The 18,868-nt window shown below is 36.4% G+C and overlaps 1 protein-coding gene across 2 annotated transcripts in view; it reads left to right on the top strand.

Moving 5' to 3' along the window:
* Positions 1 to 10,542, top strand: part of LOC138708061 (zinc finger protein Xfin-like) — a 41,837-nt gene extending 31,295 nt beyond the window's left edge. For both annotated transcript variants that reach the window (XM_069838190.1, XM_069838191.1), the window contains one exon: positions 108 to 10,542. In XM_069838190.1, the coding sequence (XP_069694291.1) occupies positions 108 to 6,297 (6,190 nt within the window). In that variant the 3' untranslated portion in view covers positions 6,298 to 10,542. The remainder of the gene's footprint in view (positions 1 to 107) is intronic.
* Positions 10,543 to 18,868: the final 8,326 nt, after the last annotated feature.

The following is an 18,868-nucleotide window of genomic DNA, read 5'->3' as shown; positions in this document are numbered from 1 at the left end:
GTGAAAGATTTTATAGAGTTGTATTTTAAAGTCAGAGAGGTTATAAATTGATGTATGGATATGATATGCGAAAAGCTAATTAATGATTTCTTAAATGTTTGTTGCAGAGATGACATGGCGACCCTCCACACTTGCAGCACCTGCAACAAAGCATTCTCCAGCAAAGGACATCTCGCACTGCATAACAAGATTCATTTAAAAGAAGGTCAATCATCAGCACATAGTTCTGTAGACAAATCACTGGATTCCAACTGGAAGAGTGGCTACTATCGTCCTTATCGTTGTGACCTATGTAATAAATCTTATTCAACTGCAAAACATAGGTGGGGACATGTGAGTGTGTGTCATCGTGGCAATCCCCTTGTAACATGCCCCATTTGTGCCAGGGTTTTTTCTACATGTTACAATCTTGGAGAACACAAAAGAACAAAACATGGACTGGATGAGAAGGAGGTTCATAATGGTGATGTTAATAATATACATGACGCAAATTCAGTAACAGTGCAGAATAGCTCAGTTAACAAGGAGTTATTTCCAGGCATTGATGATACATCTATCAGTGTAAAAGAAACTCAAAGCAGGATTTTGCACACATGTGTATATTGTCTCAAGGTTTTTGAGACAGAGATGGAATTGGAACAACATTCCCTGTGTCATACACTAAACCCAGATAATGAAGGGAATTGTGACATATCAAAAAATAAAGAAGTTGGAAAGAAATGTGAAACGATTAGCAAAGCAGATTTGAATATATCAGAAAACAACCAAGAAATCAGTTTATTAAAACAAACACTCTTACAAAATCGTGTATTACCTCAAGCAAAATATAGGAAGAGAAGTCCATCACCAGAATATCGTGCTGAAGAAGTAAAATTTAGAAAGAGATTAGAATCGTCAGCTGAAACACGAAACAATAGTGGCAACAGGCGCAAGAGTTCAAAACCAAGAAAAATTGCGAGAAATGAAGATGAAGACATTGATGAAGAAGGAAATAAACATAATATCTCTTCCCACAATATTTGTTCAAATGTTTCCCCTTTGTTATCAGAATCCCAGGAGAACAGACACACCCAGGATGATGCTGATAAGGAAGTGGATACTACAAGCATAAATAATGCAAAACCTTTTATATGTTTGCTTTGTGAGAAATGCTTTTCGCTACGCACATCCCTTAGCAGACACTTCCATGCTTGTCATGGAATTGATCTATCAGAAATTATGGATGTCTCACAATATCAGCCATCAAATGTAAAGAAACAAGATTCAACAACAAAGAAATCTGAAGAACAAAAGAAAACAACAGTGGAAGAAGAAGTTATAGAAATAGACGATGACATGGTGCTTACAGAGCCCCACTCCAATTCGCAGGCTGAGTTCATATGTGAGGTATGTACAAGGGAGTTTGGTGACCGTGCCAGTCTCTGGCTTCATTTGCGATACACTCACAAAGAATATGCAGCGTATGCTTGTGGCATTTGTCTCCAAATCTGCGAAGATAACACACAACTTTATCAACATTGGAAGTCTTTCCATCCTCCAGACCATAGTTCTGCAGAACAGCGTCGCTACATTTGCCAGATATGTGGTCGTCAGCATGATTCCAGAAAGAAACTGCTGGCTCATGTGAACGTTCATAACCTTGACAATGGTGCTGGAGGAGTGTATAATCCTGAGATGCTTGTTGTACTCAATACTAGCTTTTATAATAAGTTAGAGAGTCAGGATGAGAACTCAACGTCGAGTAGGTATGAGCCCAGACAAGAAAGGGACTGTGCAAGTACGCGAATGGTGAAAGAGGCACCCTCATTTGGCTGTGAGCTGTGTTATAAGTCATTCCCTACAGAGGACGGATTAGTGAAGCACAAGAAAGGGGCCCACAAATTGAATTCTGACCCAGACATGGGAGGTTCTACCAGTACTAGGGGATCCTATCAATTATATTTTGTTTGTGAGCTGTGTGGAAGTTCTCATAGAAGCAAGTCTGAAAGGTGGAGGCATGTGTTTCGAGCTCATAATGGTGAATCTGCATTAACTTGTGACAGACAAGGTTGTGGCAAAGTGTTCCCAACCCAAACTCTGAAACGAGAGCATTGTACCAATCATCACCGTCTTCAAGGAGCTACGCCAAATGTTTGTGAAATCTGTGGAAAACTTTGGAGTACTCGAGTTGACTTTTGGAAGCATTTGATGGGTGTTCATGCTGATTGTGTACCACTGACATGTGGTGTCTGTCTCAAGATATTTTGTACTGTTCCAGATCTTCAAACCCATGTTCATTCAAATCACCTACCATTAACTGGTGGAGACTTCTGTTGTGATATTTGTGGTCGTCCATACTGTAACAGGTCAAAACTTTCGAGGCATCGTAGAATTCATTTAGTAGCAGATATCGGAGATTCTGCGACTTCTCATTGTGTTGGAAAACCACAGTCTTTACATGAGAATGTTCGTGGAAAGAGTGACCATACAACAAATTCCATCTCACCAGAAGTGTCATCTGTAGGATTATCAAAGAAGAGTGAAATCAATATTACAAAAGCTACAAGTAAAGCACATTCTGTTACATTAAATTCTAATCCAAAGCCTCGTAAAACTGCAGTTATTAAACCTCAGCCAGTTCTCTTCTGTGATGCCTGTCCAGATATTATATTTGAGTCAATAGCACAATTAGCAGAGCATAGAAGAAATATCCATTCTCTCCAACCATGTGACCTGTGTTCGAAATTTTATGGTAGAACAACCCATCTATGGAAGCATGTGAAGAGAGTTCACAACAATCATCCTGAATTGACTTGCCCACTCTGTAAACGAATCTCAGCAAGCAAAGCTCATTTAGAGACTCATATTTCTTTGAAACACAATGCCAAAGCTACAAATAATGCTCCTAAGGCATCCTTACAAAATGCAAATTACACAGCTGGAAAGATTATGAAAATTCCAACACTTTACCCATGTCAAAAGTGTTCAAAACGATTTTGGAAACGCTATTTGCTGAAGAAACATCAGCGACATTGTTTGCGTACAAATAAGCCCAAAGCATGCGACTTGTGTCCTAGAGTCTTCCACACACCATCTCTGCTGAAGGAACATCAGAGAGTAGCCCACTTCCCACAGCACTGTGAACTCTGTCCCGATGTCTTCTACACGTCCAAAGTCGAACTTCTCACACATATCAGGGAAGCGCATTCTGGTCATCCCCACTTATTTTGTTCCATTCCCAGTTGTCTGAAAGCATTGCGGTCCAAGTCAGATCTGGATAGCCATCAGCAGCAGCACAAATCTTTCAAATATCCCCCCACCTGTTTCCTCTGTGGAGAAGTCTGTGACAGCAAAGCCAGATTGTGGACCCATCTTACATCAGCAAACCATAAAGCTGCTATCCCATTGACATGTGGTGTGTGTTTCAAGTATCTGCCAACAACCAAAGAGCTAATTGAGCATATTGAGTGCCTTCATCCAAGAGCCTTGGAAACTCCAAACACATGCAGAATATGTGCTAAGACTTATTCCAGCATATATAAGGTAATGGATCATTTCACAAAATGTCATTCAGAATATTTTGCCTGCAAAGAGTGCCTCAAAGTGTTCACATCGAGGGAAGAGTTACACAGTCATAATGAGAAAGGGCATGAAAAACAACCGCGAAACATTGAAAATGATGGCTGTAAGGAAATGGAAATTGATGTAAAGATGGATCATAACACTGATCTAGAGCACTGTGATCAGTTCTCATGTCAGTTTTGTAATGAAACATTCTTGACACGCACAGATTTGATGAAACATTCTGAAGCAAAGCATAATGTCACGGAGGATGAGAAATTAAGTTTTGGGTTTGAAGATAATTCGACACAAAAACGTTATTACAATTGTGAAAAATGTACTGAAATCTTCAATACACCATCAGATCTAACTGATCACAGAAAGAAATCACACCCAACACTAACTTCAGAAACAAACTCATGCCACTGTGAGCAATGTAACAAATACTTCACTAACAAATCATCATATTGGAAGCATTTAAATTCACCCACCCATCTAATGAAGCTAATGCAACATAAATCTGAATCACGATCAGTAACTTCTGAAGTAGGAGAACACATTTCCCAGGAAAATGCTCACCTAGACACCTTTGTGAAGAGAAGTGTACCCTTTGTTTACATACCAGACTCAAATTTGGAAGAAAACTTTACTCAAAATGCAAAGATTGAACAGAGTTATACTTCTGTTACCGAAAGTTTGTTCCAGAAAACTGAGAGTAAAGTTATTGAGCCAGAATCAGAGCAAGCTAATACTGATGGAAAGCAGGTTAGCAATATATCATCCAATATGAAACCGAATTTTCAGAGATCAGAAGCTCGTAAAGTTTACAGTGAAAGTCCAGTATCCAATTTACCCTGTTACTGTCAGCTGTGTGGAAAGGAGTGGCCAGCTCACAAACATCTGTGGCAGCATCTTATTAGGAATCACAAAAAAGAAGCTGCTGTGACGTGTGGGGTGTGCCTCGAAGTGTGTTCAGATTATCATAAACTTTCATCTCATCTTAGCTCACAGCATCCTCACAATTTCAGCGGCAAGGGGAACTGTTTCACATGCCGTATTTGCGGCCGTTACCATAATGCGCGATCCAAATTGATACAGCATGCAACAATACATACTGTGCTGGGACCTGAACCTCATCAACAGCCTCAGTCAAACCTTCACAACTGCCAAACCTGTTTCAAGTCTTTCACAGATTCTCGAACTCTTGAAGATCATCAGAAAGTGCATGAGGTGGGTCATACAGACTCTGACAGTGTGCACAATGGTAGTCAAGGTGCAGATTTGGTAGAAATGGAAACAGAAACTGATGGTATGAACCACAATGCATCTGCCATTCCAAACTTAGGCTCTGAACGATTATACAGTTGCGAAATTTGCTGCAAATTATTTAAGAATGAAATTCTGTTTCTAGAGCATAGACAAACCCATACTGGAGTCTCTAAGAGCAAAACTTTACCCTCAGTGTATGGTATGAAGACATTAGTACCAAAGATTGAGAAGAAGAATGTTTATGTCTGTAATGTTTGTGCATCAATTTTCTTAACAGAAACAGCTTTGGCAACTCATCTTGAAAGTCACCATAGACCTTCCACACCATCATCTGTTTCGAATGAACATCACTCTTCTGGTGGTGTGAACCAAGATGCTATTGATGAATCAAAAAGTGAGTTGACCTGTCCTACTCGTCATGCAGCATTTGATACTTCTACTCTTTCATCTGCCCATATAAGTAGGAAAATCTTCACTTGCAGTCGCTGCAAGAAAAGAAGTTTCACATCATACATAAATCTAACCAAACATTATCGTTTCTGCCATACAAAAAAAAATTACCCACAAACTTTTCAAGCTAGCATTCAGTCACTTAAGAAACGAAAGAGGCACAGTCAAGCACAGTCTGATGATTCAATAGAGGACAGTCGAACTTCCTACCAGTCATCAAAGAATGAGCAGGTATCAGTTAAGGTTAGAAAATCTCACTTCACAGAAACTCCGTATTCAAAACCTGACAGTGAAGTTCATCGTTCTGAATATTTAAAGAGTGTGAACAACAGTGGTATAAAACTTGACAATTTAGAAAAAACTGCTGACCGACACAGGTGTAACGAAGCAATAAGCACCATAATAGATCTGTCTAATGAAGCTAATGGCAACCATACGGAGTCTTCTTCCATTCCTTATTACAGATCTCATCACTTAACAGAATCTTTCTCTAAAGAAAATGAATTTAGGGGGGGCGTGTCTGAAAAACAGATAAAAAGTGTACATAAAGTTAGTAATATTAATTCTGCTACAAATAAAGTACTTGTAAATGTTGAATCACAGATGGAGAAATTTGTAGGACATTTGACATTAGTCAGTCCGAAAAGTTCATCTAATTTTGAGAGTACTGGTTATGATACAAGGAACTATAGAGAAGATCAATCAGAGAGTGATGCAAAAATTTTGTCGAGAACAGAAAGTAAAATGAATGTTCCTTCAGTGAGTGAAAGTCACAGAATTGATATTGAAGTTACAAACTCATTGCCAACAATAGAACAGTCGAATCAGAGTGAGGCACCAGAACAAAGTAAAACTTATAGACGAAGTGCTGTCAAGTCGGAAATAATTGCACAAGCTGTGAGTAAATATCTTATAAAAACTACGCCAAATCTTGCACATACACAGCAAGACTTATCTCAAGGTTCAGTGGTGCATTCAGATAGGCACCTTAAGGATGATGTAACACTGAAAGAAAGGACAGAAATTATTAATGATTAAATGTTTAGCGTTGCTGGAGTAGTTTGAATTTGTCAGTAGAGCTCAGTGGGGAGCAAAGAAAGTGACAGACTTGAAGAAAGAGAAGATGAGGACAGTTTCACTCTGGAAGTTGCTACAGACAAACGTAAAGCTCTGAATGTTGAGGGGGAGTGATACAAATATTGTCTTTATTATTATTATTATTATTATTATTATTATTATTATTATTATTATTATTATTAATATTACTGTTATTATTATTGTTATTATCATTATTATTATTATTATTATTATTATTTCATTTCATGTAGAGGTAAAGAAATAAGTATATGGAAGTGAATACCTAAATTATATCTGGACTTCATTATTATTATTATTATTATTATTATTATTATTATTATTATTATTATAATCATCCATATGGTAGCTACTCGACTTTACATCATTCACCCAAGCATCTCCATCTGTAAGCAACATGCCAGAGTTTTAGTGTTATTTTTCCCGTCAAGCATTGCCCTCGATGCACCATGGGAGGTGAACTACATAGCACTACATGATGAAGATAACGGAGCAATATGGTATAGGAAATGGGAGTGCCTCACGAAAACCTACCACTAAACACCATCTTTGTCCACCACAATTCCACTTGGACCCACCAGGTTTCAAACACAGATTTTTTATTATGATTATTATTATTATTATTATTATTACTGCATTGGCACACAACCAAATAGATCACATCTTGATAGATAAACGGAAACATACTAATATAGCAAACATTCGAACTTTCAGGGGGGCAGACTGTAATTCAGACCGTTATATGGTAATTGGAGAATTAAGAGAAAGATTAACAGTAGCCAAGCGAGTAGAGTAACAAGTTAATATTAGTAGATTCAATATCCTGAAATTAAAGGACGAGAAATCTAAGAAACATTATCAGGTTAAAATTTCGAGTAGGTTTGCCACTTTAGGAAGATCCAATGAAGTTGAGAAAGAGATGTTAATAGCATGTGGGAAAATATCAGAGATAGTATCAAAATTACAGCTGAGCAGAGCATAGATTATTATGAAACTAAGAAAAAGAAACCGTGGTTTGATGAAGATTGTTCCATGGTAGTAGAAAGAAGGAAACAGGCAAAATTGAAATTCTTACAGGTTCCAGTTGAGGAAAATAGAGATAATTATTTCAATGAAAGACGGGAAGCAAGTCATGCACTTAGGAATAAAAAGAGACATTACTTGAAGGAAAAACTAAATGAGGTAAAAACAAACAGTAAGCATAAAACATTCGAGATTTATATAAGGGTATAAAGGAATTTAAGAATGCATATCAGGCAAGGGTAAACGTGATCAAGGATGAGAATGATGACTTGCTTGCAGACTCTCATTCAATTCTGAATGGATGGAAAAACTATTTTGGGCAACTACCTACCAAATGCATAGGCCAAATAGAAATGATCAGGACGAAATTCAAATACAAACTGTCGAGCCATTTACACATGAATCCACACTTTCTGAAGTTGAAATTGTGATAGAAAATCTGAAAGAGTACAAGTCTCCAGGTATCGATCAAATTCCAGCTGAATTAATATAAGAGGGTGGAAGTGCATTATCTAGCGAAGTTTATAAGCTTTTACTTGCTATTTGGGAAAAGGAAATAGTACCAGAACAATGGAAGGAGTCCATAATTGTACCTATATTTAAGAAGGGGGACAAGACTAACTGTAGCAACTTTCGAGGAATATCACTTTCATGGACGTCATACAAAATTTTGTCCAATATTCTTTTGACAAGATTAACTCCATATGTAGATGAAATTATTGGGGAACATCAGTGCGGTTTTAGGCATAATAGATCGACTATTGATCAGATTGGAGAAAAAATGGGAGTATAAGGGTACAGTACATCAGTTATTCATAGATTTCAAAAAGGCATATGACTCTGTAAAGAGAGAAGTTTTTTAACTAGTTCAATTAATTACAATCTGTCTCAGTGAAACTTAGAGCAGAGTCCTTACAGGCCAACTTTTGTCTGATGCTTTTCCAATTCACTGTGGGCCAAAGCAAGGAGATGCACTATTACTTTTACTTTTTAACTTAGCTCAGAATATGCCATTAGGAAAGTTCAGGATAACAGAGAGTGTTTAGAATTGAACGGGTTACATCAGCTTCTTGTCTATGCGGATGACGTGAATATGATAGGACAAAATCCACAAACGATTAGGGAAAACACTGAAATTTTACTTGAAGCAAGTAAAGCGATATGTTTGAAAGTAAATCCCGAAAAGACAAAGTATATGAATATGTCTCGTGACCAGAATATTGTACGAAATGGAAATATAAAAATTGGAGATTCATCCTTTGAAGAGGTGGAAAAATTCAAATATCTTGGAGCAACAGTAACAAATATAAATGACACTCGGGAGGAAATTAAACACAGAATAAATATAGGAAATGCCTGTTATTATTCGGTTGAGAAGCTTTTGTCATCTAGTCTGCTGTCAAAAAATCTGAAAGTTAGAATTTATAAAACAGTTATATTACCGGTTGTTCTGTATGGTTCTGAAACTTGGACTCTCACTTTGAGAGAGGAACAGAGATTAAGGGTGTTTGAGAATATTTGAGGCTAAGAGGGATGAAGTTACGGAAGAATGGAGAAAGTTACACAATTCAGAACTGCATGCATTGTATTCTTCACCTGACATAATTAGGAATATTAAATCCAGACGTTTGAGATGGGCAGGGCATGTAGTGTGTATGGGCAAATCCAGAAATGCATATAGAGTGTTAGTTGGGAGGCCGGAGGGAAAAAGACCTTTGGGGAGGCCGAGACATAGATGGGAGGATATATTAAAATGAATTTGAGGGAGATGGGATATGATGATAGAGACTGGATTAATCTTCCAGAGGATAGGGACCGATGGCAGGCTTGTGTGAGGGCGGCAATGAACCTGCAGGTTCCTTAAAAACTATTTGTAAGTAAGTAATATTATTATTGTTATTGTTATTATTATTATTATTATTATTATTATTATTATTTGGACCTGGGTTCGATCCCTGGTATACCCCCGATTTATAACTTGTGTTGGGCAAGTCCATGGTCAAGGTAACATGGGTTTCCTGTGGAAGCTCCGGTTCCCCTGTGGCATCCCAACAAATCTCCATCACCTCATCCCATTATGGGTGTAGCATAAACCAAACTCCTATGGTGCATCCTGGGCAATGACTCTCTCGGTAAATTGGTCTACAGAACTGGCTTCATATGGGTAAATGATGAACAGTGAAGTACCTGCCATTAGCAAAAAATTATTATTATTATTATTATTATTATTATTATTATTATTATTATTATTATTATATTATTATTCCTGAGTTGCAAGTATTGTAGGTAAAATGCATAAACTAACAATATATTTTAAAAACATAAAATTGCTTAGTCACATGTTAAAAAGTGTTACAATTTTTAAAATAATGTTATATACCGTGGACAGAGACACTGATGAAGACGCAACATTGCGTCGAAACGGGCCATCTGTCCAAGGTATATAACCTTTTTTAAAAATCTTAACACTTTTTAATGTGTGACTAAGCAATTCTATGTGTTTAACAAACAAAGTGTTAACGTGAACTAGAATCAATCAATATATTTTCTCTTTATAAACTTCCCTAAAACACTAGAGCAGTTTATACTTTGTAGTTCTCGTTTATATATTACAAACTGATACTTGATCCTCTTACATTCATTGATGTGTTGAGGTTACTTGAATATTTGTTGGCAAATAGTTTAAGGGTGATGTGAGATATAAGGCCAATTTCCCTCACCTTTGTTCACATTCTTGGCTTTCAAGTGCTAAAGTTTTCTTCAAGTTTAAATTATTAATATATCCTGTCCTAGGTTTTCTTTTAAAGTAACTTTTGATACTATCCTTAAGTCTTATATTTATTTATTTATTTAAAAAATCTAAACATATCTTTTTTTTTTCTTTACATATGCTTTCCTGATTCAATCATTACGCATTTTTCACTCTTTCAAACAGGAAATATAATCAAATGAGAAATGTTAATAAAATACCCTATTTAACACTTGTAAGTCAAGATATTGTGTTAGTGACATTAGGAATACGAAAAAATAAAAGCTGATACTCGCCAATTGCAAGTACAAATTTTATTGTGTAGCTTATTTTTTATTTCATTTGTACTATTGTCTGTGTCTTTCTTGTATTTGAGTTTAATTCCTATTAAAGACTAAGTCAGTATACATTTTTAATGAATGAACATTTCATTGATTATTTATATACACACATACATACATACAGAGTGGAAGTGAAATAGCCTTGCAGATTTTCAGAGCGAATAGCTCATGTTGTATGTAACAAAAATGTGTAATACCATATTGGTGAAAAGTTCATAGTTTCCTCAGAAAAAAAAATCCCGAATGTTTAACATCCTCTTATTCGGTAACTTGCGAGTAGGATTGTGATTTTTGTCCATATCGATAGAAAATCTAATGAAAATCGTTTATTCCTCTGGCGTATTTCAATAGCATGGACAGTTTTCATGTAAATTTAATTTAAATACCACTAATTTCAAGCCACTGGATGATGCAACCAGACTGCAATGTTGCAGACTATGAGGGATGTTCACATAGAGCAGGTGTCGTCAGCACAGAGCACCCTGGGGCTAGCATCTCTTACCCATAGAAAATGCAGTGCACCATGGTGCACTCGTAGCTGCTAGCGGGTATGCTCTCTATCTCATCCTGTTGCATGACGGTGCACATGAGATGACACTTCTTACACTTTGCACATTTCAGCGAGTGCTGACGACCACTGACATAGAGAGACAGACCTGAGTTCCTTGACCTCTTACATCTATATTACAAGAAGAAAGAAGACTGTGTTAGTGGTGATGTTGCCAGACTGCTGAAACTTCCAACTTAATTTTCTAATTAATCATGCGTTTAATCACGAAGCATAATATAGGTTTTCTATTTCTTTAAGTGTACCCTATTATCCCTTTCAATCTGCAGGATTATTTCACTTCCACCTTGTATATTGTGGAACTAGTTTGTTTCATCATGTGGTAGACATTGTGAAAAGGATAATTTATACTTGAAAATTAAATAATAAATGAGCTTTGCCCTTTGTGTCCCATACAGTTTGAAATCTTGTTAATGGAAATGAAATGCAGAAATCAGTATGGAATAAATTCTCAAACCTTATGTAGTAAAAAAATGTAAAGTTACATATTCACACTGCGACTGAAGAGCTTGCTTGCTAAGAGAAATACTGGCACTGTAGAAATGATTGTGAATGCCTGTACCAGTGGCGGTTCCTCGGGGGAGGGAAGGGAGGAACATCCTCCTCACATTTTTCTTTTGAAAGTAAATACCAAATGATATATATGCTTTGAAATTCGAGGAAGAGTCGATCATTTTTAAGTTCACGGCTATAAGAAAACCTCTGTTGATCGAGTTTTAAATGACGCTCACTTATGTGCTACTAGAAAACTGTGAGAAGGATGCGAGATTGTTTGTGTGGAGGAAAGTCAATCCATTCCTCCTTTACTGCAGTTAATACACACAAACAACAGTGCATTAGCGGCCAGAGAAAGAAGCAGAGTTTTAAAGCAAGTAAATGTACGGATAGGGAGGAGATGATCCTCTGAATCAGCGCATGGGCGGGAAATAGAAACCAACTGGTCTTGCAGCAAGCTTGCTACCGCTGCCATCTTACGATGTTGCATTCAACCGGACTATAACACATCTAGGAGGAGACACAATAAAAACAGTTTTAAAGCTATGAAAGATACCATATAAACTTTTTTAAAATTATAAATCAAAATATATTATTCATTGCACTTTATATAAGCTACTATTCATGGTTTGAAACTTTCGAGGATAACTTAAAGTTGAAGTTGGATTTATATAAAACAAAGAGGAATTAGTTCTACATTAGTATCGCCAATCTTTTCGGCCTCTGAAATTCACTTCCATTCGTTGTCTACTAGACAGGACAACAGCCAAGTTGTCAGTTTTGTACAAATATATTTGAAATTGAAAGTACTGCAAACTACATTATTTTTAACATAAAAAAATTAATCGGCCACCGGCAGCTTTGAACAATAATGGTAGTATGACTTTACAAGAACTGACATTCTTCAAAAGCATGTGATACTGAACTTGTAAAATGTACATGTGGCAACACAGACCACGTAGGTGGATGCAGTGTTCTAGCTTTCCTAAAAGATTATTTCTCATTCCCATTTCCGTAAAACAGTTCCGGTTACGTGTTAGTAGCTGGTCTCTTCCAACATGTGTTATACTATAGTGTGCGTGAAAAATGCTGCGAGGTTGTGAATTCCTTTGTAATTGTTAATTTGTGCAATTATTTAACAATGAATAGAAGTGAAAAAAATTTAGGAAACTCAGTTTACAAAAACAGATTATTGCTATACAAAAGGTAGGAAGGCCAACTCTAACACTACCTAGTCTTACATGTATGCATGTAGGCTAATTTGTAGCATGTTTCTCTCAAGAAGGTGTCATTTTGCGCTGTTAACTTCTTTCCTCCTCTTAAGAAATATGCAGGAGCCGCCACTGGCCTGTACCATCACTTCAGTTCCCAATAAGGTTTGCATGAAATAATGTTTGGAAATGTGGAAAAATATAGAAGAGAAGCTGTCTTTATTAATTATTCTCTATGCATGAAAATTGTCAAATAGTTAATACCTCAGTTTGTTCTTTCAAATGCAATCGAGCCCATTTCAGTAAGCAAGAGGCTATCTCATTCCCTCCTCTTCCAGCAACAGTTTCGTTCCATAACATACAGTAGGCCTACCCTTTATTAGATACTGCGTTATGTATTGTTAAATTCAGAGTCCAGAGTTTGTGTAAGTAAAATGATAGCAGTTAGTAAGGCCAGGAGTTGGAAGATATTTTTATAGGTCCATAGTTAGGACATTTTGCTTTGGATCTGATTTTGCCTCTACTTTGTCACCATCTTTCAGAGAGTGCCTATCATCTGCTTCCTTGTGATAATTTTCAACATTTTTCTTGGATTCAGTCTTTGCTTCTTAATTACTGGCATTCTTAATCAATTTCTGAAAGTAATCATATTCATCCACATACACCCAAACCACGCAAGAATTCTTTATGAAATAGAAGCATGAGGCAGATGTCCCACATGTGTCTATTTTCTTCTGATTCTTATGTGGACAGCCCCTTGATAACATGCCGTAAACATGCCTTAGACTGTGCAGAGGACAACTGCCTTTGTTCCATATGTGCAGTCAAGTATGCTGGTCACAGAAACGCCATTAACTCAAAATCGACCAAATTGGACATACGCCCTTTTGCTTCCCAGGTACGGATATAGTCTTGCCTAAAGTGGAGCTGAAACAGCTGAAGTTGCGAAAACAAATGTTATTGGAAGAAAAAGCCTTGGAATTGCAGTCCATTGGAATGAAGATCAAAGAATTTAAGAAATAAGTTTGATGACAGATCATAAGATAACTGAAATATGATTAGTGCTCCTTCATCATCAACTTTATGAGTAATTATTAAGTTATAACTAAAAAGTAACTTAATTTTGGTTCACATTTTTGGTAGACACCCTGATTGTGATTCTGATATGAACATTTTCACATGAGAACTCACATTGAAACAAATGACCACCCTTTCATATGGAAATGGATCTGTAATAATTCTTCACAATAAACACTTTACTATACATATTCACATTCACTGGACGACTAGGAAGCACTGGTACATTTGACCACAGGTTCCTCACCATGATTTTTATAGTCAGTGAAAAGGTTACAGTCTAGTTTCGTTATTGGCCACCCCGTAGGGGCACTCAAGTCAGAAGTTGCACCCAAAACCTTGTAAAGGTTCATGATAGGAAAGATTCCTTCTGGTGAAATTGTAGTTAACACTGTAGATTTTAAGCCCACCATAATAACTAGGAGGCGGATGTTGATGACCTACAAATCTACTTAAAATGATCATTAAAATGCCCTTAAACTAATGGAAAAATGACATAAAATTAAAAGAAAATTACATTTAAATATTATTCAAAGTACTCGCACCACAACTTCTTAAAAATTAGTCACTTTGTTTCAATGACTGCCCTGCAAATCTCGGAGAGAGGAGGCAACTTCCTGGAATTTGACTAAGATAAAGGAAAAGGGCATGCAAGAAAATTAAGGTTTTAAGGAAAAACTATAGATTTTAATGAGGGTTTACAATGTTTTTCAATTGGTGGTGGTCCATGTCAGTGCATTCTCCATCTCCTCCTCCTCCTCCTGTTCTTCACTTTTGTTACCAGATCTTCCAGATGGGGGAGTGTGGCTGCAGCTTGCATTCTTGCAATCTTTGTGTTAAAAATACTGTCCCTTCCCTTCCATGAGGACACAATGTCCTGTCCAGGACAGTGAAAGTTTCTCCCCTTCCAAACATAAATTCTAAGGACACCCTTGTACCTACAAAAGAACAGTAGCGGTCAAAGCCCTCAATTAAACTAAGCTGTTGTCAAGCATTTTATATTACTTCCGTTGTGTAAGATGAAGCCTTCAGTGGAATGAGGGTTGGTCTTTACAATTTGTTTCAAACTATAAAACTCAAACTTCACTGTTACTCACTTATTCAATAGGTAATTACTACTGACCTATTTGCTTAGAAAAAGATTTAACAGATCTATCGGTAAAGAAGAAAGTAAAATGCATTCCAGATGATCTAAAATTTCTTCAGAGTATTAAAAATGACCAAAAAATGCCGAAAAATATAAAAATGACCTATTAGTTCAGAAACGAAAAATGCAATATAAGAAATTAATTTTTTACGTTGATATTAACTTAGAAAGGATGTCTATATTAATAGGCATCATCCTAATGTGAAAAATAAAATGACTTTTCATCAACATCCACCCCCTAATAATAACCATAACAGAAACTAGAAGGGGAACAAGAATGAATGGAATACCCAGATAATGGCATAGTGAAATCAGACAACGGAGATGTAAGTGTGCTAATGGGTGTAATAATGTGGTGTACATTCCTCATGTAATGGTGGCCAGCTATATTAGATAAAGGAATGGAAAAAGACAGATTGAAACAAATATGGTAGGTAATAACACCAGTTTAGGTGAAGCTCCTATTCTGGACAAAAACTGGCTAGGAAACTGGTCTTAGGTCCAAACAACTCTCCCTCCTCATCTCTACTCAAATTGAACAGAAGAGGAATGGAAAGTGTAGTTGCATTAATTACTGGTCACAGTGGACTCTATAAAGAGGAACCCATCTGTCGAATGTGCAAACAGGAGGAGGAGACTGCCTCACATATCCTGTTTGACTGTCCACTCCTGGAAAGGAAAAGACTTAGGAATGGACACTAGCGTTGGAGTCAAGATACTGTTATTAGTCCAAGTAAAAGATTTTGGAAGACATTGCTAGTGTCTATTCCAATGGGGATGCACAATAAGTCTTTTAGGCTGACGTGCAGGATGCCTTTAAGACTCCTTAAAAAAACCCGTAAACTTAACATGAGAAATAGAAGAAAAGTATGCCTGAAGGTTTATGATATACTACATGACGAAGTGGTATTCTCGTGTAAGTCACTTCATTAAATTTCTCTCAACACTGAAACGTCATTACATAGTTCACAAAAAAAATATATATATATACAGAGTGTTACATTTACCTCGTGCACATATAACTTTTTTTATTTGGATAGGTATTGGAATTTTTGTTTTTGAGCATTATGTTAGAATGAGGGGCTAACATGAGTGTGGAGATTTGGTGCATAGAACTACATTATGGTATAAGATACACGTGATGTCATCAATTTTCAAATAGCACTACATACTTTAATCATGTTATATTGATTACACACTTTAAGACGAGTTCAAAAATGTATCACAATGCCACCTTCCTAATCAATAACAACAAAACGAAACAAAAACTTACTTCCAATGTGATAATGTTATGCTTTGAGAGTCACAGAAGATGTTCCAAATGGTGACCATTCACATTAATGCATATTCGAAGGCGTTCCTCAAAAGACAATATGATTGCCTGGCATGTTGCTGGCTGAATGGACACACAAGCCTGTCGAATGCGTTGCTGCATGTCGTCTGGTTTTGCCAGAAAGTTCTGGTACAACAGTCCTTTACAGTTCCCCACAGGAAGAAGTCGAGTGGCTATAGGTCCGGAGAACGTGCAGGCCACTGTACGTGGATTGTGGCGTCGACAGTTATGGTTTGTTTACATGTTAAGACAGCAAACACACAAAACACAACGTGTATGGACGAGAGTCGTCTTTCGTTTTGTCTAAGTTAATACCCATAGAGTCCACACTTGAGGAGTAATGGTTAGCGCGTCTGGCCGCGAAACCAGGTGGCCCAGGTTCGATTCCCGGTCGGGGCAAGTTACGTGGTTGAGGTTTTTTCCGGAGTTTTCCCTCAACCCAATATGAGTAAATGCTGGGTAACTTTCGGTGTTGGACCCCAGATTCATTTCACTGGCATTATCACCTTCATCTCATTCAGATGCTAAATAACGAGAGATGTTGATAAAGCGTCGTAAAATAACCTACTAAAATATTTAAAAAAAATACCCATAGACAAGATGAACCAGACACCACAACAAACGGCATATTCTGATGGCATTCATTTTGCATTTTGTTGTTATTGATTGGGAAGGTGACATTGTGGTACTGTACATTTTTGAACTCGTCTTAATGTGTGTAATCAATGTAACATGATTAAAGTATGTAAGTTAGTGCTATTTGAAAAATTGATGACTTCACGTGTATCTTGTACCATAATGCAGTTACATGCACCAAATCTCTACACTCATGTTAGCCCCTCGTTCTAAAATAACTCTCAAAAACAAAAATTCCAATACCTATCCAAACAAAAAAAGTTATAATAGGTGCACAAGATAAGTGGGACACTATATATTTGATATGATATGATATATATTTCTTCACAGCACTTCTTTACGTGTAATGGTGTACCTCACATTTCTGTATCCGGTGCCACCATTAACATATTATTACAATAACACAGTATTTGCCGTACACGTCTACACACATACTCCCAATTAAGCTATGTACCTTTTTTGTTACTTGATCAATCTCCCCTTCAGTATTTCCCTACATTTCATTTGCTATTCTCTATTTGTTCATTAATATATCTAATATTGTATACTCCTTTCACACCCCCTTTACCTCTAACTACTATTCACTAAAATCTCAATTTCAATTTTTCTCTAGAAATTATCATATTGAATTATTTGCCTATTTGTTCTTTGACCTTTTATTCAATTACTGTTCCAACATTCAAATGTTAGTACTATTTTTATGCTGTCACTTGTTCATTTCTCTAAACCCTTTCTCACTATTATCACTCATTCCTATTTGTGCTCACTTTCACTCTCTCACTATTCTCCTTACACCTAATCCATTGTCACTATTCACACTTCCTATAAATACTTTTATTTTATTTTACACATCTGTTTATACAGTTTCTCTCTCCCCTATACTTCTCGGTCTTTTCCAGTTTCACTTTACTTGCACTTTTTTTATCACAACCCTAGTTTTTTTTTTTTACACATATCAAATATCTCTGCTAAATCCTCAACTGTCGCAAATTCTGACCTTTCTTTACTGTTCGTCTCTGCACTCTGTATATATAAACAATGCAGTTCAGTAAGGTATTTACTCGCAGGATTTGGGCACAGAAAGAAATTCTTAGAAATTCATCTAGCAAATCACAACTCAAAAACCGACTTTGCAAGGAATCATTGACTTGTTTGGACAGATTTATTCAGTATATTATTTCCACTACTCATACTCGCAATAACTTCCCCAAATGCCACCTTAAATAGTGTACATGCCAGTGAATTTTCTTGTCTTAATCCTTTTCTAACTTTCGAGGTTAATTGTAGCCTCACTTGAGTTTTATTATCTTCCGTTGTCATTTCAATTAAGTTAATGTAATAAATTACTTTCGAGAAAATCCCTATCTCTTTCATTGCTTTCGTTAACTGATCTCTGTTAACACTATCATAAACTGCTTTAAATTGTACAAAGCTACCATATTTGTTGGGTATTGAGTTATTGTTATTTTTTAACTCTACAATATTAGTTTAACTTGTGCATGGAAAGAATTAAGCTTAATGGATTTAAAAAAAGATAAGACCTATAAAACTGAAGCTACATCTTATTAAAGGAAAACCTATTTTTCAGTATAGAGGTTTCTAAATTTATTACCGGCATATTTAAACATTCATAACTGGTTATGTACATCACTTACGCTGATTATGCTATTTTCTGTTTCATTGACATGTTTTATTTAGACCTTAATTTCCAAAATTAATGAAAATATAATGTAGTGTTTTTTCTGGCATCAGTTTATCAACAAGAACATCCAGATTTTCAGTCTTAATTTGTCTCTGTTTATTTTATATAAATTCACACATTTAACAACCTGATCTGTTGGAATCATACATGAATTTTTCTACTCCTGTTCATCTCTGCGTTTTGGACAAATGATAATACCCTTCACTGTCTAATCACTGTGGCCAATCTTCTT

Source organism: Periplaneta americana, chromosome 10 (genome assembly GCF_040183065.1).
Source record: "Periplaneta americana isolate PAMFEO1 chromosome 10, P.americana_PAMFEO1_priV1, whole genome shotgun sequence".
Lineage (NCBI taxonomy): Eukaryota > Metazoa > Arthropoda > Insecta > Blattodea > Blattidae > Periplaneta > Periplaneta americana.
The sequence above is the reverse complement of the archived record's forward strand: the minus strand, read 5'-3'. Positions and strand labels throughout refer to the sequence as shown.